The following is a 26,864-nucleotide window of genomic DNA, read 5'->3' on the forward strand; positions in this document are numbered from 1 at the left end:
GCAAAAATAAAATGTGTATGTTTTCCCATATGTGATACCTTCCCAGATGCTTTTCTAAGAAACAATACATACATAAAACATTTTTATGAGTAAAATAATTGAACACATTAGAAACTTTTATGTGGCTTTCAAGCAAATACATACATTTCCATATGGCTTTCACTGAAATACTGAAGCTTTTACATGGTTTCCAAACCTTCATATCATGACTTATTGAAAACATTGATTCTTTGCATTTGTATTAGAATAAGCAACACTATAATACTGAACAAATAGTTGAGTAATGACTAGATAACAAGGGCCTGTAATAATAGTGGCCCCTTTTGACTTAGGAAACCTCTTACAGTGCTGTTTATTTGTCAAAATTTGCCAACCAAGTCCAGTTTGGTAAGATGTGATTACTTCAACTATATGAGATATAGTTTGTTTTAATGGGAAGAAAATTACATGAGTTGTTGTGCTATGGTAACCATACTAGTTTGGATGTAGACACAACAATGCTAGGAGAAATATGGTTTTGTTGAGCTATTGAAATAACTTGACAAGCCATGGCTTCTAAAACAGTACTTCAGTATTACCATTTGGACTCGTATACATACATCCTGATATTAAATCATCCTCTGGTTCCTAAACATTGGCTTTCTCACCAGTATTCTGGACAGCTTGTAAATGTCAAACATTTTTCAGCCCCTGATATGTGTTATGAGATCTTATGTGTGTTTTTTTAGACATTGAAATTGGAAAGCTTTATTTAAATAAAGAGACCTCCCTTTGCTTATTCAATAAAACCTAACACGAAAAAATGCATATTTACTATGATTGGAAACAGAGACTTTGCTATATGTTACAATTAGAACAGAGTAGCTTTGTATACAGTATAGCAGGATGGGATAAAAACAGGTTTACTAGGTATTCAAGTCACTTTTCCCCCCCAATGTCTTTTAAATGCATGATAAAAAATATAGTTCTGTCTGGACCCTTAGATTTCACAGCAGTACATGACAGTTATAAACATAGTACCTGTAGTTACAATACATTTCCTGTTCTCTATGATCACTGTGGGAGCAAAGTTAGATGTCAGCTACTGAGAAGAATTAATTTCTTTTTTTATTGACATATTTGTGGCAAAGGATGAAAGCAATGTGTCTTTATTCTTGCTGCAGCAACCAAACCAGGTATAGCTCTAGGGCATATTGGGCAACAGACAATAGGTGGTATCTGATTTGAGGAAAGTTAATGACTGTGGATTCTGGAGACATCATAGCAGAAAACTAAAATCAGCAAAACTCTGAGTTTTCTTTATTTAAAATATAAAAAAAAACCTACATGAGTTCTTTAGAAAAAAATATCATACATTAAGTTTGAAATTAACAAAAAATGAGAATTTTTTTACTTAAAGGGACATGACACCCCATTTTTCCAATTTACTTCTATTATCTCATTTGCTTTTGGTATCCCTTGTTGAAAAGCATACTGTACCTTGGTAGGCTCAGAGCTGGGAGCTAGCTGCTTATTGGTGGTTGCACATATAAGCCTGTTGTCATTTGCTTATGCGATGTGTACAGCTAGCTCCCAGTAGTGCACCTTCAATAAGGGATACCAAGAGAATGAAGCATGAAAGAAAAAAATATTTGGTGTTATATTCCTTTAAATGCTCTCAAACTGGAAATTCAAAACTTTGACTTTTAATTTGATGCAAGTACAACTGAAAAAAATACAACTTACATAGATGTGCAGGTTACCAGGGTGGATCAAGGATGCATCTAAAGTCACGTAAAAGCACTTCCCATATGAGTGGCAACTCATATTCTAACTTAGTGGCTTGACAGCTCATACCTGACAGGTGCATACTGTAACATAGTGAGTCCATGGCTGCGATGTACAATAATATAGTGCAAAGTCATTTAAAACATAACTTTGTATGCATGGCCAGGGAATCTTATAAAGTAGCGCATGACCAGCATAATGTTTAACTTGGTGAATTCGCCAGTGCGTAACATAAGGCATGAACAACATATGCTTTAAGGTAATGCTTGCCAGTGCATACTTGATCAGTGCATGGCCTTTATATTGTATAGAATTTTGGGCTATATGCCCTTAGTCATAACTTTGTGCCTAACCAGGGCATACTGTAACTTAGTACATGGCCAAGGAATACCATAACTTAATGCATGACCAGAGCCATAACTTAGTGCATGACCAGGGAATACTGTAACTTAGTGCCTAACCAGGGCATACCGTAACTTAGTGCATGACTAGGGCATACCATAATTTAGTGCATGGCCAGGGAATACTGTAATTTAGTGCCTAACCAGGGAATATTGTAACTTAGTGCATGACTAAGGCATACCATAACTTAGGGCATGACTAGGGAATACTGTAACTTAGTGCATGACTAGGGCATATCATAACTTAGGGCATGACTAGGGAATACTGTAACTTAGTGCCTAACCAGGGAATACTGTAACTTAGTGCATGACTAGGGCATACCATAACTTAGGGCATGACTAGGGAATACTGTAACTTAGTGCCTAACCAGGGAATACTGTAATTTAGTGCATGACTAGGGCATACCATAACTTAGGGCATGACCAGGGAATACTGTAACTTAGTGCCTAACCAGGGCATACCGTAACTTAGTGCATGACTAGGGCATACCATAACTTAGGGCATGACCAGGGAATACTGTAACTTAGTGCCTAACCAGGGCATACCGTAACTTAGTGCATGACTAGGGCATACCATAACTTAGGGCATGACCAGGGAATACTGTAACTTAGTGCCTAACCAGGGCATACCGTAACTTAGTGCATGACTAGGGCATACCATAACTTAGGGCATGACTAGGGAATACTGTAACTTAGTGCCTAACCAGGGAATACTGTAACTTAGTGCATGACTAGGGCATACCATAACTTAGGGCATGACTAGGGAATACTGTAACTTAGTGCCTAACCAGGGAATACTGTAATTTAGTGCATGACTAGGGCATACCATAACTTAGGGCATGACCAGGGAATACTGTAACTTAGTGCCTAACCAGGGCATACCGTAACTTAGTGCATGACTAGGGCATACCATAACTTAGGGCATGACTAGGGAATACTGTAACTTAGTGCCTAACCAGGGAATACTGTAACTTAGTGCATGACTAGGGCATACCATAACTTAGGGCATGACTAGGGAATACTGTAACTTAGTGCCTAACCAGGGAATACTGTAACTTAGTGCATGACTAGGGCATACCATAACTTAGGGCATGGCCAGGGAATACTGTAATTTAGTGCCTAACCAGGGCATACCATAACTTAGTCCATGACTAGGGCATACCATAACTTAGGGCATGACTAGGGCATACCATAACTTAGGGCATGACCAGAGGTGGAGTTAAATGCAAAAAATCACTGCCGATTCGAACCTATTTGGGGCACAGAAAATGCTGCGGTAGATACCATGTGAAAGGAATATTTACATGCAGATATTTATAAATCTATTTAAAGTGTTTTTTGCATAATGATATATTTATATATAATAAAAATGATCATTCTTGGCATTAAAAACTGAGTTTGCTGCTCTGTCTTGTGTTATAACAATTTGTTATATTTAAACAGATGACAGGAGAATCTCAGCAGCTGAGCCATGGTGGGTAATGTTACAGATCATTGCGGCTTCTGAAATACTTATTTCTCATGTCATTGTACAGTGCATGAAGCTTGTATGATTGCACAGCAGATCTACAGCTTAGAGAAGATTTCATGCTTTTATTTGCAGTGTTGGCCCGTTCGTCACACAAGATGGTTTATAAAACATTACCATTTATAGCAGCACTTTCATCAGTATTAACCATGTGATGTGTATTTGGGTTATACATATATTTAAATGCAGTAATATTAAAAAACAAAAGTTCTCCTTTTGATATTTTATAGCCACATATGTTGTTTCTGTATCATACTAAATGAAAGGAACAGTGCTGTAAATATTTTCCCTTTAACAATGACGTTATACAAGCTTGATAGTATAAAATGTGTAGGAAATTGCACCTTTATGTATGTTTTATATATGAAATAGCAGCCTCTGGTAATTAAAACCATAACTCAATGAAATGGGCTGAACTTCAATAGAGAGCAAACTTCATTAGCTTATCTTTCTATATATACACAAAATCCACTTTACCTTATCTCTGTATACAAAGTGAGAACAATGGAAATTTATTTTATTTTTATTATATTATACATTGGGAGCATCATTATTTTAATCTTTCTTGTTTACAAAGTTTTTCTTTAACCAGTATTTAAATATTCAGTATAGATGGGGAAACAACAGGCAAACAAAATGCAAATGAGAAAACAAAGGTAAAGCAACTATTTGTAAACTTTTCAATACATTTCATCAGTTAAAATGGATCATTGGAAACACATTAAAGGGACCGTCTAGTTAAAAATAAACTTTAATGATTCAGATAGGGCATGTTATTTCCAATTTACTTTTATCATCAATTTTGCTTTGTTCTCTTGGTGTTCTTAGTTGAAAGCTAAACCTAGGTAGGCTCATATGCTAATTTCTTAGCTCTTTAAGGCCGCCCTTTTATCTAAATGCATTTGACATTTTTTCACAACTAGAGGGTGTAAATTCATGTATGCCATATAGATAACATTGTGCTCACATCCGTGGAGTTACCTAGGAGCCAGCACTGATTGACTAAAATGCCAGTCTGTCAAAATAACTAAAATATGGGGGCAGTCTGCAGAGGCTTAGATACAAGGTAATCACAAAGGTAAAACTGGGGAATGGGTAATAAAGGGATTATCTATCTGTTTAAATAATACAAATTCTGGTGTTGACTGTCCCTTTAAAGAAGAGAAACATAACTGTCCCTTTAAATGTAATATAATCCATTTTTTTTCTTTCTTTCTTTCTTTCTTTCTTTCTTTCTTTCTTTCTTTCTTTCTTTCTTTCTTTCTTTCTTTCTTTCTTTCTTTCTTTCCTTTCTTTCTTTCTTTCTTTCCCTTTTGTGCCATAGATGAAAGGAGCTATGGGTTTCTTATTTGTCAATTATATCATTATGATATTGATCAGTTGGTCAGTCAATCTTGGGAGCCTGTACAATTGCTTTATTGATTGAAGGGAATGTAAAACACACTTGCTATGCAAAAATATATCAGCACATAGAAAACACTATCTATTTGTCAATTAATCCTGTGTTTGCTTTTTAACTTGTGGCACAATGTTTGGTATAGTATACTTTATAATTGCTGGGTTTATCTAGGTAGGCACAGGAGCAGCAAAGCACCTGGGTGCTAGCTGCTGATTGGTGGCTGCATATATATGCCTTTGTCATATGCTCACCCCATGTGTTCAGTTAGAAACCAGTAGTGCATTGCTGCTCATTCAACAAATGATACCAAGAGAATTAAGCAAATTTGATAATAGAAGCAAATTGCAAAGTTGTTTAAAATTGTACATTCTACCTAAATCAAAAAGAAAAGAAAGAAAATTTGGGTGTCATTTCCTTTTAAATATTTTATTAGAAAGAATGATAAGTTAATCATATTTAAAATAAGCTACAAGTAAAATTTTGGGTCACCCAGCACAAACTTTAATAGAATAGATTATAAAAATAGAATCTTTTTAGTTTCATTAAAACAAATGGCTGTTCAGATAACATTTACTGATATGGTAAACCTGCTGGCATGCCTCACCTAAATAAATATCGAGAGAAAGAAAATAAGGGAGGGTATTTAAAATTAGCCAACCTTTTCCTTTTTTTAATTTAATTTAATTTTTTTAAATTGAAATAAATATATTTAGACATATTTAACTGAACATTTTTTTTCTAGTTTTCTATTTTATTTATTGCAACAACAACAAAGAACTAAGGCTAAAATATATATATGTCATTAAAAGAAAGAAAATCTTGTGTTAGCTTTCCAATGTATAACACTTTAAAAGAAAAATCTTACAAGGGCAACTGAAAGCAAATGAAAAAAAAAGATAATTCAGTTTGAGAAATATAGATTATGAGGTGTAACATTGCATTATGGGAAGTATAAATTGCATTTGTGATATGTCAAATGATCGTTAGCTTTATTTATAATACAAATAAATTCCAAGCAGTTTTAACAATTGCACAGTTTACTCATTCACACTTCCACTGTTAAGGATTCCACATTTCAGAAGGTTTTTTTTTTCAACTTCATATAATTTGAACTACTGATGCTTGTCAAAATGTGAGGCACAGAGATTTTATGAATAATGTATGAAGCTAGCAAATGTTTAACTGCTAGTTCTATGAGTGGACAAACTGGATACTGCAACAAAAAAAAATGTAAATTGTATTTTTTTGATCAGCAAGGTACAAATTGCTATGTAAAAAATGATGATAAAGTAGCAAATACCATAAAAATACCTTTCTAAAATCTGTGTTGTAAGATTAAAATTACATGAAAGGTTCTTTCTTGTTACTGGATAAAGAACAGGCTTTCGTGCAGCCGTGCAATTTGATTTAACTCTGTAGTGATGATAGTCTGTATTTAGAAATTTGATGTGGTTAACTAGATTAAAAAAACGGCCTTTAAACTTTACAGAGAAAGTATATTAAGGGCCAGATTATGCGTGGAGCACAAATTTTGCGCTTGCGCAAGAGCAACATTTGTACTGCACTCATACTAACCCTTGCAAATGTGTGCTAGGAGCCTTGTTCTCATGCCGTGAGACACGGCATGAAAATCTAGCACAGCAAAGGGGTAAATTGAAATATATATTTATAGGAATGTATATATTTATGTGTTTATATGTGTATATATACACATATTAACACATAAATATATATGTATCTAAGCATTTACATCTATATTTATAGAGAACACACACTTCCCCATACACTGCTATGTAAACACACCACACCAGCTCAATTTAACCCCTAAAAACTGCTTGGTGTTTTTTTATTTTTATTAAAAAAAACTACACTACACTTAAATTTGGGGGCAATTGGGGCGCATTTTAAAAATTAACCAGAGGAGACCTCCCTCCCACGAGATGGAGGGAACTGGAACAGGCGTCACTACCTGCTTATATTGATCTATCTGATTTGTTGTGGTTCCCCCCACATCTTGCCACCATACACACTATCTCTAACTCTATAGTGAGAGGATGCCAAATATTATGGTATAAATTGCGACACCACGCCCAGATCGCCCCCCACCCCTCTCCTATCCAGCCTATACTCCCCATACTTCAGACCCTCCCTAACATGAGACTGAACTGGTGGCGTCAGGTGGAGATTTTGACAGTAGGTGACTTTTATGTAGGAGACCGTCTTCTAACGCAAGACGAGATGGTGACAAACTTTGAGGTCCCGCGGCATTTGGAATTCGAACTCCTAAGATTAAGATCTCTGCTAAAAGCGTGGGGGTTTCTGGGAGATACCCCACGGCCCCCTACGGCTTGGGAATCTAGATGGAAAACGGGCCTCCAGACCCATAAACCCCTCACGGCACACTATAGATGCCTACTGGTTCCCCCTACAATTCCAAAGACGAGGCATATGCTCTCCTGGGAGGCTGATCTAAAAACGACATACTCCCCTAAGAAATGGACATTGGCCATTGCCAAGACCAAGGCTGCTCTACATTGCACCACGATGTACGAGCTTTACTTTAAAATGCTTACCAGGTGGCACCTGGTCCCGACCAGACTGCAGACCCTCTATCCTAATCACTCCCCCTCTTGTTGGAGAAACTGTGGTGGCATTGGCGCCCCACTACACACGTGGTGGACTTGCCCCAACCTAAAGTTACTCTGGAGTAAGACCAGTAGGGTCTGTAGCTTGATGGGTCTTCCAGAGATAGTGGATCCAGGAATGGCTCTCCTGCACTTGGGTTTGGAGAAAGTGCCCCCGCACAAGAGAACCCTTCTTATATACATACTTACCTCAGTTAAAATGGCAATTGCCAGGAACTGGAAAAAAGTGCACCCCCCGAAATGGCAGAGTGTAGTGGAGTACCTAAACTATGTCAAGTCCATGGAAGACTTTGTCTACAGAGTCCGGCGCCAGTCGGAAACTTTCTGTCTTGTCTGGGAACCCTGGGAAGCTTACCTACAGAGCCTCAGAACTAGACGTTAGGATTCTCTGCCCCTCAGTGTCACTGGCTCCTGATACGGGACCAGGACGGTCTCTGCGCTCCCCTTTACCCCCCCCTTCCCCTCCACTCAATGGGCCCTTCCCCTCCCCTTCCCCTCCCCTTCCCCTCCCCACCTAATCCACATTTCAACTCCCTAAAGAATACCTCCTCCCCCCCCTGAGGGGGTGCTTTAGCCCACGACAGTGCAAAGATGGCTGAATTCAGGTTTCACTCCCTGGGGGCGGTGGCCCTTGTCGGCCCCCGCGCTCTCGCTCAGCTACTTTTGCAGGCAGTACCAACACTATAACCGACTACTAGCGTAATTTCACTTTTAAAAAGCAGAACAAAAGGCGGAAAACGCCACAATCTTAACCTACCTGCTGATAACGACTCTCCCTACCTGTGAACGCACCTGCACACTCCTCATCTCACCTCTCACTCAGGAATAGTTTGACCCTTAGAATTGTAAGGAATGGAGGTGAAAGCCTGGTTATGTTATGCAATATTCTTGTCCCTTTAACATAATGCGAGATGTAACTCCTGTAATTTTTGTGTTTACTCAATATTTGTAATATTTGAAAGAGTTGTGATAACTTATGCTTATAATAAAAATGTTTAATAAAAAAAAAAAAAATTAACCAGAGGTCTGACCTCTACTTAATTTTTAGAGTGCTAATTGCTACCGTAATGGATGGTTATTTATTGTGCGCCCTTAAAGGGGTAAATAAATTAGTGCCTTACTTGTATTCTAGCCCTAAATTGAAAAATGTACTGCAAAAGAAAATGTGTGTAATATACAATATACTTATACATTAAAATGGGAAAATATGTGAATATTATATTAACTGCTTTACAATAACATTTTCTTTTCTGGAAATTTGCAATAGGAAAGGCATTCATTTTTTAATTGAAAGAGAAAATAATTTGCCTTAGAATAATTAGCAAGACTTGTATTTTAGGGTTTCGTGTCTGTTTTTTATTTTTCAATAGTGGAAAATGGTTTACATGGAATCTGAGGGTCTACCTATTGGAATGGAAACATCACAATTTCTTAAACGTAGCAATGTTTTGACATTTTATGAAATGATAAATAGTGATTGGAAAAGTGTTAACTGAAGAAATCATGAATTGATATTATTGATTATCTGAAATACAGGCTTTGAGCCACATAAATTTGTGATCATCTCAGCATAAAACCAAGTTAGCCAATAGCCACAATGTTTTACATTTTCATTGATTGTGTATCTTGCTTTTGTGTAAGTCAGGGTTGGACAACTGACAGCCATGCGGCCCTCTGCACTAGTGTTTGCAGAACTAAGTATGCGGGCCATCATTTTTGTGGTCCCTTTAAAAAGTGGAACTACAAAAGTGTGCTTGTGACTGGTCACAACTCCTATGAGCCAGCTGGAAGGTAGAACTGAAGATAGAGGCAACCCTGCAAATTTATCTAATCTGGCCTTGTGCCACTGGTCATTTTTAGGAAATATATTATTATTTTTGTGTTGAAGTAAATTGGAAAGCTGATTAAAAATGTAATCTTTATCTGAATAATGAAAGAAAATGTTTGGCTTTCATGTCCCGTTAATGCTAATGCAGATCATTAGTAAGACGCACCTATAAGCCAATTAGCATTAGTAAGACGCACCTATAAGCCAATTAGCATTAGTAGCACAGCTGATACTGGTATTTTAGTTTGCATTTCAATTTTAAACAGCTTTTACTTTATGCAAAGATATTGCTGTCATATAAATGGCAAAACAATAATTTTGTATAGCGTCTCTTTAAAGGGCTATTTAAATCGAACAGTTACATACTCTATTTGACTTTCGACCTGCAGCACTGTTTGTTTAACCCTTGCAATGGGGTTAAATACACAGTAGAAATACCACTTGGGGCTCACAGTGCACTGATGTTCCCAAGTGGAACTTGCCGCTGCTGTTTTCCGCACATGACCAGCAGTGTATTGCGAAAATGAGAGAAATCTCAATGTATCCTTCCTGGTAAAATATTTTATAAATAATAATATGCAACTACAAAACATTTTTTTTAATATTCATTTAAAGATTATTAAATTTCCCCTTACCATTATATTCATTGATAAATAAGAGGTATATTGAGCCTTCAAAGATAAGACTAACAAGTGAGGGAAGGTCAATTAGTCTTTGCAATCAATCATTTATAGCAAGAAATCTGTACAATTAATTACAGTGATAAACAAATCCTATGCCATTGATGGATAGAATACAAAACACCCTTGTGCTGCTTGCAAGTGTAGAAGAGTTACTCATTAAAGTTGTAAGATTCTTTATTGAAGTTTCTAAGGTTTAAATTCATACAATGAGAATCTGAAGTGCATTATTATGCTAACATATGTGAGAATTTTGCTTTTACATCTATATTATAATTTATTGACACAAGAATATTTCTATAAAAAGTATTTACCATGAAAATAACATAAGGTGTTAAGGATTGTGGTACTTTACAGGTCAAAAGCCAACATTTTAACTTGTTCCTTGACTATATTCTATTTAACAGCCTCAGTGATTGGTTCAAGTGGGGTGGGGTGTGGCATACTACAAGGCAGGGAGGTTTTTGGCTCCTTCCATATGATGTGATATGAACTGGACTTTAAAAAACATTCTCAGTTTTCTCATCAAGATATGTTTAACTAGGCCATAAGCCTGCCCAGAGGGCAATCTATGGTTAAAAAATACAGACCCCCAAGCTAAAGTTACACAAAATAAAAATGTAAAATTACAGAAAAAATAAACAAAGCTATCCAAAATAAAAAATTTTTAAACCTAAACTAATACCCCTATAAAAATAACCCCCCCCCCCAAATAAAAACACCCCTAATCCAATCCTTAAAAGGACCTTTTGTAGGGCATTCTCCTAAGTTAAACAGCTCTTTTACTTACAAAAATGACCAATTACCCCTAACAGTAAACCCCCCCACCAAAACAACCCCCCAAAATAAAAATACATAACACTAAAAAAAACTAAACTACTCATTGCCCCTAAAGGGGCATTTGTATGGGCCTTGCCCTTAAAAGGGCATTCAGCTCTTTTACTGCCCTAAAAAGGGCAATCAGCTCTCTTACAGCCCATTAAATGCCTAATCTTAAAAATAAAAAATAAAAAACAAAATCCTAAAACTAAGCCCCAAATATGTACCCACCATTCCTGAAGTCTAGGGGAGGGCACTGATTGACTAAAATGCATGTCTGTCAAAAGAGCTGAAATAAGGGGGCATTATGAGGAGGCTTGGATACAAGGTAATCACAGGAGTACAAAGCATATTAATATAACAGTGTTAGTTATGCACAACTGGGGAATGGATAATAAAAGGATTATCTATCTTTTTAAACAATAACAATTCTGGTGTAGACTGTCCCTTTAACTATTATTTTTTTATTATAATCACACAAATCAAATAACTAATACTTTATGTAGAGTGGAAGTTGTAAGGCTGTAATAACCCTGTGTACAAGGGAGAGGCTCTGGCATACAATACAATGTGCTGTGGAACCAGTGATGGCTAAAATATAAAGACAGTGTTCTAAATCATTATAGTGTCTCACTGTTACTTAAAAATGTCCTTATGGGGTTAACTCATTCATCCTCCTATACTCTTCAATGCTTTTATTGTACCGCTGAGTAGCTTCTCTGTTTGATCCTCCACAAGCACCATCCCAGAGGTCATAGTCACATAGTATGTGGGCGTATCCAGATTCTGTCATTTCCTTAACTCTCACTGTTTAAACTAAGAGGCAGAAACTCCATACATAACACTCTATCAAATACTGAGCATATCCAGCAGTATTTTAAACTCTCCCAATATAGTTTAGCTTCTCAAAGGGAATGCTTAATGAAAGCACTCAAGCCCTTTGCTGGTAAATCAAATAACACAAATGAATGTAGGGCTTGTGTTGCTGGGTCTATGAGTACAGTTTTTACAGTTGAAATGCATCACAGTTTTACTGGGGTGCTGTGATTACCTTTGCTTTGTATGTTTTAACTTTTGGATCAATAAAATGGAAATATTTTAAAGCTAGCAACAAGATCTCTACTTTCATTCTTTATGTTATTAGAATTCTTAGCATATGATGTCTTATTCTGCGCAGACCAGAAGACAAATGGACAAATGTTTACATGCCTTTGAAAACTAAGGTCTCAACATTAAATTGTTTTTTTTTTTTAGCTCAGTTCCCATAAGACCCATAGGGAAATGAAAGGAAGGTACCATGTATCCATTCATTAGAAACACATCACTTTAAACCTGTTATACTCCTATGCTGGAAATAGGTCCAGGGAAGCACCAGCATCAGGCAAAATGTGATGTAGGAAAACCGAATTCTAGCTAATCTGTAATAGTGTAACACAAATCTGTTCATGGCTTGACGTGCTTTATACTGTTTCATAGTTATATCCCTATTTCAAGTCAAACTGTCTCCTGTGATCTCATCACAACATTTTAATTCTAACCTTTAACATTTAGGGCCAAATGATCTAAAGGTCTCTGGGCTGGTGAGATTATTTAAGAATGCTCACCAGTACTTCTATTTCCCTGGTGGAATAGTCTAAAGCCACAAAGTGTCGCTAAGAGGCGAATACTGCATTTTCATATGGGGATTAAATGCCTATATTGCAGAAGTGCACAATACAATTTGAATTTTAAGAATTTAACCAAATGAAAAATGTAACCATTAAGGCACAAATAAAAAGGAAAATTGTATTGTGAAGGTGCATCAAAAACCGTAACAAAATTCTTCACCAAGAATCGTATTTTTAAAAAATCTTAAAATTTGTATGTAAATTACACAGAAATTAAATTAATATTAAATATGCACAGCGTAAATCGTAACTTAAGTGCAATGGACGTGCACAAAATAAACAGAGATTTGTACGTATAAGTACAAAATACAAAGCGTAATTGTTTTGTTTTTTTGTAGAATGGACTGAACATGAGCGTTTATGAAATTGTCTCTCTAATCCCAGCGGAATTCTGTAAAGATTTTCGCACTACAGATCTCATAGTTTTTTCTTGCAAACTACTGCTACTTAGCATCTCCATCACCTCAAGAGTGGCGGAGTTAAATCTTCCTGGTCAGGATCGCCCATCATGATTGATAAGCAATTTTTTTTTAATAATTGGACTGACGGGAATCTCGTCTGTCTTGACTTTGATAAATGGTATTTTTATAAATATATTGCTGTCATGTAGCACTCAAGGCACATGGACACTCAAGGGGCTACCTTAGTATGCTTTAATGGAAAGATATTGATTGCGCTCTACTTGTAATCTAGTTTCAACAAATGATACCAAGAGAACTAAGTACATTTTAGAATAGAGGTGCATTGTGTTGTATTTTTAATTGTAATCAGACTCCTAAAAGTTTTATTTTGACTTAAAGGGGCAGTAAAAGCACAATTAAACTTGAATGATTCAGATAGAGTATGCAATTAAACAACTTTAAAATGTACTTCTATTATCTAATCTGTTTGTTCACTTAAAAAGCATATATAGGTAGGATCCGGAGGAGCAATGCACTACTAAGAGCTAGCTGCTGATTGGTGGCTGCACAAATATGGCTCTTATCATTGGTTCACGTGATATGATCAGCTAGCTCCCAGTAATGCATTGGTTCTTCTTCAACAAACAATATCAAGAAAATGAAGCAAACGATAACAGATGTAAACTGAAATATGTTTAAAATGGTATTCTCTATCTAAAGGGACATGAAACCCAAAAGTTTTAATTCATGATTCAAACAGGTGCCTTTGAAAGAACATTGTGACTTATGTTAACAGCAAATCCTAAAACATGGTGTAAGAAATTCAGTTCATATGTTTGTTCAGAGATTGAGAGAGAAACATTGCAAACAAACAGTCATTTTGCATCAAAGCTAAATAAATACTTATCTGTGTATTTTTTTGAAAAGTAAACATTACACAGCGAGACTCTGTTTGCACTATTGTGCCCTGACCTTAAAGAGGCACAGAAGTGACAATTAAAGTTGCATCATTCAAAAAGTGCACATAATATGAAGAAAAAACAAAAAACAACTTTGTAATTTACTCTTATTATCATATTTACTTTCCTTTGTTAACGCTTAACTCCTTTTCATGGCGGCATATCTAGATAGTCTAAGTAGTGTGCATGTGTGTTGAGCACTTTATGACAACAGTTTTAACAGCTTATGACAGCAGATTAAACAGCACTATTTGCAACAATGTTATACATATAGTGCTCAATAAATATGCACACTCCCAAGCCTACTTCAGTATGCCTTCATTAAAATGAGCCCCGTATTTATCTGTTTCCGCGCAAGCCTTCAGGCTCGCCGGAAACAGGAGTTAAGAAGCAGCGGTCTTAAGGCGGTGGACAGCAATCAGCCCAATCGGATACAATCAGGTTGATTGACATCCCCTGATAGTGGCCGATTTCCCGCGAATGTGCAGGGTGTGTCACTTCACAAGCATTTCACGAGAACTGCTGGTGCAATGATAAATGCCGACTGCATATGCTGTCTGCATTTATCGATGTGCGGCGGACATGATCCGCTACAGCACTATGATAAATCGGCCCCTATAAATGAATCATGAAACTTTCACTTTGACTTTTGTGTCTTTTTAAAGACAAATGACTCCAGTAGAGAAAAATATGACCTTACCTGGTAGATAATTGTTGTGTTTGGTAGCATAACACAAAGGAAAAACAGCTAAAAATGCAGAAGGGTTAAACTATCTGTTTAAACAAATTTGCAGGGTTTGAATACATAATAAAAGATAGAATTAATGTTAGAATAACTATCTAATAAAACAGAACATTTTAACCTAGATTACAAGTGGAACACAAATAGCACTGTTATGCACTTATATTGCTTGAGCACAATCAATAGCGCTTCTATTTTTGCACTCATATTACAGTCCAAAGTTATTTTTTAGTGCTCAAGCAATAGTCTAGTGCATGTCAGATGCAGGAGTGCTAAATCCATTATGTAATATACATCTATGGGGGGATAGTAAAATGTCAGATATCGCTCAAGCGCTAAGTTAGTAGTATGCAAAGTCAATGATCAGCACAGGGGCGTATTAATGCATAGGCACTTGGCCTCACTCACTTTGCATAGTACTAGAACAGAACAGTAGAAAACAGAGCGCAGGGCGGCTAGCAGGTTTACATTGCATGGTCTCCCTGCACAACCCCTGCGCACTCTGCAAAATAGATCTGTAGCTTCCTTTTTGTTAGAGTGGTGGGACCTGCCCCCAACAACAGCCTGCTTGTGTAGCTGCACTGCATAATGTAAACTGTCCTTCAAGTGCAGTCTGCCCCCTCCTCCTCATCCTCCTCTCTTCCCGAGCGCGGCACTGACAGCCTCTCAGGGAGAACACTGAACAGTCCTACACTGACAGAGAGACAGTAAATCACAGTATATATATATATATGTATGCACAGTATGTGTGTGTGTGTGTATATATATATATATATATATATATATATATATACACACACAGTATATATATATATATATATATATATATATACACACAGTATATATATATATATATATATATATATATATATACACACACCTGCAAGTCCTCATGAACATTTCCTAAAAAAAAAGTCACATTATACCCTGACCAAAAATTATTGTGGCAGAAAACAGCCTAAAACCTAGGGGGGCTAAAAGCCTAGGGCAGCACAAAACATAAATATGCCACTGGTTAGCATATACTGAAGATCTTAATTTAATTCTGTAGTAAACTTAACTCCCCACTTGTAATACGATTACAATAAGTCTGCTTATAGAGCTACCAGGCCTATCATTAAAGGTATAGGGAGTGCTAAAAAGTTTTAGCTGCCTTAAAGGGGCATTCCAGCCAAAACTGGAAGGCACACAGGTGCAATTCAGTTTTCAACTGAAGCATTTTTCCAATATTCAGGTATTAGCCAAAATGCATCTAGTAAAATTAGAGCTATTTCAAGAGTGTACTTAAGTATGCTCCATGCACCAATGACTCAAATTATACCATTGCTGACATAACACAAGCCCCACTGGCTCTCTGAGCTGCTGCAGTATTTACAATGCTGGTGCACCGAGAATATGCTTCACCTGCACATGCAGGCAAAAAGTCTAACACTAAAACAGTGATAACTTTAACTAGAAACATTTTTGCCAATATTTTTATATTGTAAATAGTTTTATATTCAAAGATACAATTGATATATGTGCTTTTCAAATTTGACCGCAATGTCCCTTTAAGATGCTTTGGTTATGCAGCCATCCACTTTTAATACCCAATTATGAACTATACATTGCGCAAGGTCGCTCAAAAGATTACACACCCTGCACTTTTGATTGCGCTCTACTTGTAATCTAGTCCGTTATTTTTACACTAAAATGTTTGATTAATTTGCTGTGGTTCACAAACAATTTAATTTGATGGTAAAGTGCAGAATGTCTTTTTATTAATTTGCGCACATTACCAAGTACGTGACAAGAAGCATTACTGAATCTATCAAAATCAGACATTACACAAGTCTCATTATGTGTCTATGTGAGTAAAATAACTTTTTATTCATTTAAAATATTTAAATTAGTTGTAGAAGGTAAAATAAATTGACTTACAAATTCAGCTTGCCTTTATAATGATTACGATTTGCAATATATCAGGAGCTGTTTTGGTGGTAATAGGCTTAACTTGCACTTTGCATCTATACAGATTATTAAATGACTGAAATGGTAGTTTAATGGACAAAATCAGTCATTTTATTAAATGTGTTTTTCCCTAATCATCCTACCCTAAACACTTTAGAAACAATGTTTAAAGGATATGCTGCTGTTAAGATAAAAATGCATCATTTAAAAGTTAGCGCATGCTTTTGGGGTCGATTTATGAAGCAGCGGATGGTGCTTCTGACCCACTACGCTTCAGTTCCACCTCTGAGGTGGTGGACAGCAATCAGCCCAATCAAATACGATCAGGTTGATTGACACCCTCTGCTATCGGCCGATTGGATGCAAATCTGCAGGGGGCGGTAATTGCAGCAGCAGTTCACCAGAACTGCTGGTGCGATGATAAATGCTGACAGCGTAGGCTGTCAGCATTTATCGATGTGCGGCGGACATGATTCGCTATAGTGGATCATGTGTGTGCGCACCATGATAAATTTACCCCTTTGTCATAACTTTATCATATACAGATTCAGGTAATAATGTGTAGGTTTGGCTCATGCACTTTTGAAGGGTAAACACGTCCAAAATATTTCCAGTGACATGCATGTCAGGAATATTCCTATGCACAATTAGTCACATAAAAGTAACTTTTAAAAACAAATGTTTTTGTAAGAAAATGTGCATATGTTAAGTTCCTTTAAATCAACAGTCAAATCCGAAGTATCACTTAGAAATAAGAGATTATAATTTATATAGGGCCAAATTACGAATGGAGTGCAAAATATCGCTTTTGCGAGCATGATATTTGCAGTCCACTCAGTAATACCAGCGCATGCAAATGTGCACTGGCATTACAAGTAAGGTGAAATGAGAATGCGACCTCACATTCACATTGCACGGAAGTTTTTCGCTCACAAAAGCACGCTTTCATAGATTCCAATGGGAGTCTCGTTTTCATGTCGTGAGACACAGCATGAGAACCTAGCACAGCGAAGGGGGGAGGTCGCACAGTTATGGGTATCAAATGTAAATATATATGCAGATATACATATATATTATGCGTTAATATTTGGCAGCAATAACCAGCCACTTGAAATGGCTGGTTATTTATTGCGCGCCCATAAACAGGCGAATTTGCTTGTTTACGGGCACGCGATAAATTAGCGCTCCACTTGTAATCTAGACCATACTATGTTATTCACAACACAGTGATCTGTGTTGAATTTGTAAATTAGACTTTTCATTGTCCTAGACTTACACTGATGTAACATTAAAATTCTGCATCTCATATTTTAGTATAAGGGAATCAATATAAAAAAAATAATATTCAAATTGAATTTAATTAAAATATTTGATTGTTGCTTTCAATATAAAGTATGTATATATCTTTTCAAGTGTTAAAGGGACACTCAGGTTAAATTAAATTTTCATGATTCCGATACAGCATGTAATTTTAAACAACTTTCCAATTTACTTCCATTAAAAAAAATGTGCACAGTCTTTTATATTTACACTTTTTGAGTCACCAGATCCTACTGAGCATGTGCAAGAATTCACAGACTATACGTATATGCATTTGTGATTGGCTGATTGCTATCACATGGTACAAGGGGAGTGGAAATATACATAACTTTGAAATTTGTTATAAAAAATCTACTACTCATTTGAAGTTCAGACTAAGTGATATTGCATTGTCTTGTTATCTTGCATTTGTTGATTATGCAAATCTAATCTGTTGACTGGTCCTTTAAAGGGACAGTACACTGTAAAATAGTTTTTCCCTTAATGTGTTTACAGTTGCTTTTTTTACCAACTGCAGAGTAAAAAATGTATGAAAATTAGCTTTTTAAGGCTTATTTGTGTATATTAAAGCTCTGATTTTGTGTTTTGAAGCCACAACCTAATAAAATGGGTTGAGCTTGTAGGTATAATCAGATCTCATTACTGTATCACATTGTTCACATATACCTGACTCTTTATCTTATATCTGTCCTTAAAACAATCACCGGTACTTTGAGAGAACAATGGAAAATCAACATTGTATTACCTTATCTCTGCTATATCCAACTGGGAGTGTAATTTCTTCTGCTGGCTGTGTTTACAAAGCTTATCTATAGATGGTACGCGCGGCCACAAACTTTCTGAATAGGTGGGGATACCACATACTAAATCAACAATTTCAAATGCCAATATAAGGGTAAAGGAGCTACTTGTAAACAATTTAATACACTCCAGCAGGTAAAGTGGATCATTGGGAACAAATTAAAGGGGAGAAATATTTTGAGTAAACTGTCCCTTTAAGTGCCACTTTTTTGCTGCTATTTATACCTATTCCAACCAACCAATAATCTTTCTGGCTTTTCTAGCTGTTTTTTTTTTTGTTTTTTTTAAATTGATTGAAGGATAAGACAGAGAATGGTGAAAGAGAGACAGAGAGAGAGAGAGACAGAGATGGTTTATGAAATATTGTGGGAATGATTTACATGCAGTTGATATTTATTATCTATAATAATTTAATATATTTTAGCAAGGCTAAGAGTATTTTAATGGCATATGCTCAATGTTAAATATGTTATTTCTGTTTTACTACATACTAATGTTGAATTTCAACTTTCATTTTTATTATTTTGTGAATATACTCAAAAGTAAAATAAATAAATAAATAAATATGTATTTTTATATATTTTTAATATATATATATATATTTTAATATATTTAATAATATTGACAGTATAATTTTGTATCTATTTACAGGAACTGGTGGGAAGCAATCCGCCTCAACGGAACTGGAAAGGAATCGCTATTGCCCTGCTTGTTATACTCGTTATCTGTTCGTTGATTGTGACATCTGTTATACTACTGACTCCAGGTACTGTTTGCATTCTCATCATTATTATTTTGTACACATTATAATTATAATTTACATCCATAACAGTGATCTCCAGCAGCCAGAAAGTCAGGATTTACTCATTAGAATATTTTATTAGAATACATGGTCTTGTACCAATGGTGTCCTTCATACATTACAAAGAAAGCAAATAAAAAAAAAAATAAGAACTTTAGGAAGAACATCTTCAGATTAATGCCACAATCTGAGACACTGACATTTTTCTGAAGGTGCTATTTACAAAACCATTTTAAAAAAGGATTTTGAAGGTCATGTGTCTGTTATCTTGGAAACGAAAAATCACACATATTGCATGTTAAAAGACAGACACATCTAGATAATATCAATTGTCTTGTTGTACATTTAATCACATTGTTGCAAGTTGGTGATAGGAGGATATGTAGGTTATATCTAGAATGCACAGAGTGACAGCTCTAATGAAAAACAAGACAGAGGAAAGGCACAATGGGTCCTTCAGAAACTCAGAGACAAAGAAACACAAGAAATAGGAACACCTGGAACTAATGGAAAGTGTCAGGAAGATTTCAGCAAAAGTGTACTTGCCTTACACTGCTGGCTTTAATGAGATAAGGTGGGATATTCTCTGTCAATAATAAGGAACCATTTCTAACTACCTCTAATATGTGCACTCCTTATAGCCAGCTAACAAACACATATCTGCTTTAGAAATGCCTATGGATGTCCCAGTATGGCTCTTGATTGGCAGTTTTATATCTTTCCTTAACAGGTAGTTGCCCCACTTTGAGAAGATACCCCTAGGTAAAAATGGCTAAAGAAGAATTCATCCAGTTTTTTCAGATAATAATCATAAAAAAAAAGAATTATATAAAGAGACTTTAATGGATAATTTTGTATAAAAAAGATGTTTTTTTCTGTAAAAAATATAATAATAATAATAATAATAATAAAATTATGTATTATTATATGTAGTAGTAATAGAAGTTTTAATATATTGTCTGTATATCTATACAACATGTTTTAGTTTAACGGGGCACTACATTTTAAACAACTTTCCAATCCACTGCCGTTATCTAAATGTACACAGATTTTTTATTTGCACATTTTACTACTGAGCATGTGCAAGAATTTATAGAATATAGGTCTATGTCTGATGGCTATCAGATAATGTAGAGGAAGGGGAAAAAAATCATTAAAAATGATCAGAAAGAAATCTACTACTAATTTGAAATTCTAACAGTTTTTTTCATTCTTTTTTTTATTATTATGCATTTACTGATTTTCTATGGTGTTTAGTGACCTTTTAAATTTATGCAAAATAACCCAATTGTGTTGTTCCAAAGAATGTTCTCAGAAAATGTTCCAGCTAAAGGAATATAAATTCCATATATGGTAAATGTGTATTAAAGGGCCAGTAAATCTAAAAAATGTTATATAATTCTGCACTATTATATTAGTGCTAGTTTTTTAAGCATGGGTGTTTATCGCCACAATAATATTTACAAATATTGGTGTATGCAATAAAGATTTCCTTAGTTTCTGATGTTATATTCCATAAATTTCATAAATTATAATAATACATTTTGACCAACAACTGAAACATTTTCTGTGAGCTTTCCAAGTTGTTGGAGAACACAGTTATGTGTTTTGTTATTTTCTGAACAAAGTTACTATGCTATATTATTTTGTATCCATGCATGTACGTGCACATGTATGTATTTGTGTGTTGGTATGTATTTGTATGTGTACAGCACTGCAGAATCTGTTATTGCTTTATAAATAAAGAATTATATATATATATATATATATATATATATATATATATATATATATATATATATATATATATAGTATCCATAAACGATCAGGCACTCTTTGGATTTAACGTACTTTATTCAAATAAATAAAGTACATTAAATCCAGAGAGTGCCTGATCGTTTGTGGATACTGGATATTGTTTTCAAGTGCACCTTGGTTGCTGTTATTCTATTTATCTTGGGAGTTCTGGATCCTGACTGGATGTGTGTATGTATATATATATATATAGCTCAAAATTTCCACTTAACTAGCCATTGGTGAGTGGAAATTTATTGGTGGCGAGTGAAAGTTAGTGAGTGAATGTTGCGAGATGCACAGATTGACAGCTCTAATGAAAAACTGACAACTATGTAGAGTGAGAGGGTAACAAGAGAGATTGATAAAAGGAGGGAGGGGAGAAAGATAGTTAAAGGGACATAATACTCATATGCTAAATCACTTGAAACTGATGCAGTATAACTGTAAAAAAAAAAATATTCAGCAAAATACAGTGCAATACTGAACTAAAGAAGGTGCGCCAGAATCAACACAAAAATAATGCAAAAAAAAATAAAGTGATACATCAAATAATGTAGTGCTAAGTCAACATTGAAACAATATATCAAAAATAAAAAAGAACAGTGATAGAATGACTCGTGACTCAATATTATTAACAATATAACTTATCCTCGTGGATATTCAGCAGACTGAGATTGTCCACGCCAAAGGACAGGAAAACAGTTCTTGCTGGTGCCTTTTGATATATACTAAGATTCCAATAAGTGTTAAAAAACGTGCTTATACACAGTAGGGCAGCTCTATTTATAAAGATGATGAAATAAGAACCAGTCCTAAAAAGGAGGAGGACGTATAGAGGCGCCTAGTGTGATACCATATGGACCAAAGAGAAAAGGCAAGTATATATATATCAAATATACTCACAAACCAAGGTGCACAGCCAGTGCAATATTCAGCAGACTGAGACATTGGAGCCGCTCAGCTGACTCGTAAGCACAGGATCGAGCAGGATCACGTTCTGCCAAGAGTTTCAGGGAGATGACAGGAGTCCAAGTGTGGTTTACACAGCCACCTGTACTAGACTCGATGAGCCCAGGTGTCCAAAAACATTCGACAAGAGCAAGGTGTAGATAAAAGTAATTTGTTTTTATTAAAAACAATAAAAAATACGTAGGAAACAGCAACGCGTTTCTCAGCGTGAATGCTGTTTCATCAGGCTATAGTGTTCCTATTACACCTTGCTCCAAATATCATTGAGTCTAGTACCGGTGGCTGTGTAAACCACACTTGGACTCCTGTCATCTCCCTGCAACTCTTGGGAGAACGTGATCCTGCTCGATCCTGTGCTTACGAGTCAGCTGAGCGGCTCCAAAGGCCCAGTCTGCTGAATATTGCACTGGATGTGCACCTTGGTTTGTGAGTATATTTGAGATATATATACTTGCCTTTTCTCTTTGGTCCATATGGTATCACACTAGGCGCCTCTATTTGTCCTCCTCCTTTTAAGGACTTGGTTCTTATAACTGTAAAAAGCTGACAACTATGTAAAAAAAGAAGATATTTACCTCACAATTTCCTCAGCTCAGCAGAGTAAGTTCTGTGTGAAAAGTTACACTCAACTGTTGCTCAGCTGCAGGTAAAATAAAAAATGAAGAAATGAACAGCAGCCAATCAGCATCAGCAGTGATGAGGTCATGAACTCTTTTACTGTGATCTCATGAGATTTTACTTAAAGGGACATAATACTCATATGCTAGATCACTTGAAACTGATACAGTATAACTGTAAAAAGCTGACAGGAAAATATCACCAGAGCATCTCTATGTAAAAAAAGGAAGATATTTTACCTCACAACTTCCTCAGTTTAGCAGAGTAAGTTCTGTGTAAAAAGTTATACTTCAGCTGCTCCCAGCTGCAGGTAAAAAAAAATAAAAAATGAAGAAATGAACAGCAGCCAATCAGCATCAGCAGTGCTGAGGTCATGAACTTTTACTATGATTTTACTTAACTCTCATGAGATTTCATAGTAAACTTCCTTAAACTGAATAGGGAAATAAGATGAGTGTGCACGTAAACTCACTCCCTTAACTGTCCCGGGACAGACATACTGATTTGCTGCTTAAAAGTCCTTTACAATGAGATGTGGTTACTGAGGAATTTTTGAGATAAACTATCTTTCTTTTTTACATAGAGATGTTCAGGTGATATTTTCTAGTCAGCTTTTTACAGCTGTGCTGCATCACTTTCAAGTGTTTCAACATTTGGTTATCATGGCCCTTTAAGGGAGAGATGATAATTATTAAAAGAAAATCCCCAGGTCTGCTATGAACTTCTATTTTTCTATCCAGCTGTTACCCAGAACCACCAAGCTTATGTTGCTAACTGCTATGCACTTATTTTTGTTAATCTATTAGTGTATGTAATTTTGTTAAGTTATAAAATAAAAAAAATATTAATAATGACTGCACAATAATGTGTTTCACAATGGCTAAACATATGTATAGAGGGGGTGGAGAAGTGGGTGTGGGCAGGTAGCTTACAACTTGAATTTTTATTTATTTATATATATATATATATATATATATATATATATATATATATATATATAAAAAGTTTTTTACAGCGCCTGTACATCCACTATAGCTGAAAGAATAGATAAACTGAACAGTTCATGTAAGTCCTTAAGATATAGTCAATAAATGGAGAATCGCCATATATCAGATGGTATAAGATAAAAGGTGGTATACAATACCCTTACCGGATATTACCCCAATCTAATGAGGTAAGTATGCCGCACTGGGGGTATATGTAGATAGTTGAATCTCTTCCTAACATCCGAATCAAGTGGCTATTCCGATTTCGTCAGCCTCCTGGAGTATGTGGGGATGTACTTCTTGTAATGAAGATATCCCACAAGCTTCCTGTGCAGGTGTGTAATTAGCCTCTTGGAGTGCTTCTCTGTCCCGGTATAAACTTTCTCCAACGTAGGGATACCCAGGGAGACAAGAGAGTGTATATAGTGTAATACAGCTTTATTCACGATAAGGCAATTAAAATACAGCACACATTGAACTCACATTTATAATCCTCAAACACAATGAGGTATGTATACAGCATGTAAGACCTTAATCAGTCTCTCCACGTATGAGTGTCAATTAGGGTTCCAGGATTCAATATAGTGAATTTAGGATGAGTAATGTCCGTGGAGTAGCCACACACGGCTGACAGTTATTAGCAATAAGAGAATCTAGTGTAATAAAAGTGCGCTAGATAACTAGCTAAGAGATAATAAAACAATAACTTAAAATCAAGTATAAAATATAAGAAGTATAATATAAAAATTCTCTGACGCGTTTCAAAGGTTGTATAGGTTGATCCTTCAGAGGGGTGTATATATATATGTATGTAGCCTTCTCTAAAAAGTCTATCTTTTCTCTTTTCATTAAATTAAATATTTTTACGCATTTTATACATTAACCGCTTAAGGATCTGGAACATCAGAGAAAAACTTGCCCAAAGTATCAGAATTTTTTTAGCATATTTGCTATCACTCAATTTAAACAGAAATAGAGCTTTGTTTTTGTTTTTCAAAACTATATATTTTTATTTTTTATTTAGACAACCCAAGATATTGGTCTAGGCCCATTTTGGTATAAGTCATAACACAAATTGTTGCAAAAGCTTCTCTGGAATCCCCTTTGCTCAGAAATAGCAAACATTCATTGCTTTGTTATAGTTAGTAATTAGAAGACCACTAATTGCAACTGCACACCACACTTCTGAAATTCCAGGCAGTGAAGGGATTAATTAGGTAGCTAGTAAGGTTAATTTATCTGTAGTGTAGAGATTAGCCTGACACCTCCCACCCCCTCATCCCTCCCAAACTGCCCTCTTTCCTCACTCAAACCCCTCTGGTCACCACCATTTTAGGTACTGGCAGACAGTCTGCCAGTATGCAGATTTAAGGCTTTTTTTTAAATTATTATTATTGTTATTTTTTTCTGCAACATTCCCACCTCCCTGATCCCTCCGAAAACAGCTCTCTAACACCCCCCCCTCTAACTAGTGTTCACCATCTTAGGTACTAGAAGCTGTATGCCTGTACCCAGTTTATATATATATATATATATCCTTTATATTTTTCTGTAGTGTAGCCTACCTCACCCACCCCACCTCCCCTCCAAGCTATCATAATGCAGGGCCACCTTTGCCCCTCTCATGGTCTCCTTTTGTCTATAGTGTAGCAGATCCCTTACTGCCTACCTCTTTCCCAAATCTTTTCTGCAGTGCAGCGGTCCATCAACAAGGTATGCTTGGCAAAGTACCCTGTGACGAAGTAGCTGCGTAAAATAGGCAGATGGGGTTAATAATATTTTAAATACAATATTAGCGATCGTGAGTGCAAACAAAAATTTTAGCCACATTCATTTATGCATTCAAAAGCTCTAAGCATTTTAAGATTGATGATTTAACACTAACTTCTTGCTTGAACTTAAATGAAACTGAATATAAATGTGCAAAACTGCCAGAAAAGTCTCTAATCTTTCGAAATAATAAATTATTTTAACATGTAGAATGAGAAAATGACAATACCAAAATGCAATATTTATATTACTGAGCAACACAGGATTTTTTTTATGACTATTATTGTTATTATTTTGCTCTTCTTTGATAAATGAATTTACTTTCTTTCAGAATATACTGCTGTAATTAATTTACCATCATTGTTTAATTTTATTTTCATAAAATTCTCTCTTGATTTTTACATGATATATTTGAATGATCTATATAATGATGATATCCCCCCCTCCCCCTCCTTCTCTGTTTCAAGCTATACATGAAGTCTTTCTCTATTGGTTTTGAACAACAGACCAAATGGTCCTTATTGATTTAATAATCATACCAAAGCTTACTGAATTGATTGTCTTGCACCCTAAGGATTCCAAAGTCCAAATGAAAAGTATAAATACATTAATAGATCTGTGGATTATGTTGCTCAATACAATGGGAATATTTGAAATGGATTATATCTAATATAACTGGCAAGGGCTCAGCTGAAAAAATCTCTAAGCACTGTAGATAGGAAACAATACTAAGAACACTCTGGCAACATTGTTTAAAGAGCACATTTAATACCATGAATGCTGGCAACACATTTTTCTGAATACACAATTATATGTTAGAAACTTCTCAGGCTTAATGTTCAGACATACAGTACTATGCAAACATTCTTGGCAGGTGTGAAAAAATGCCATGAAGTAAGAATGCTTTAAAAAAAAAAAAATAGAAATGTTTAGAAATAGTTTAGTTTTATCCATTAACGAACTGCAAAGTGAGTGAACAGTAGAACAATTTATATTTAATATTTGGTGTAACCAC

General features: G+C 35.5%; 1 protein-coding gene across 1 annotated transcript in view; it reads left to right on the top strand.

The window, feature by feature from the left end:
- Positions 1–26,864, top strand: part of DPP6 (dipeptidyl peptidase like 6) — a 1,272,214-nt gene that overhangs the window by 419,853 nt on the left and 825,497 nt on the right. Inside the window, exon 2 of the mRNA XM_053713807.1 lies at positions 19,559–19,673. Coding sequence (XP_053569782.1) covers positions 19,559–19,673 — 115 coding nt within the window. The remainder of the gene's footprint in view (positions 1–19,558; positions 19,674–26,864) is intronic.

Source organism: Bombina bombina, chromosome 5 (genome assembly GCF_027579735.1).
Source record: "Bombina bombina isolate aBomBom1 chromosome 5, aBomBom1.pri, whole genome shotgun sequence".
Lineage (NCBI taxonomy): Eukaryota > Metazoa > Chordata > Amphibia > Anura > Bombinatoridae > Bombina > Bombina bombina.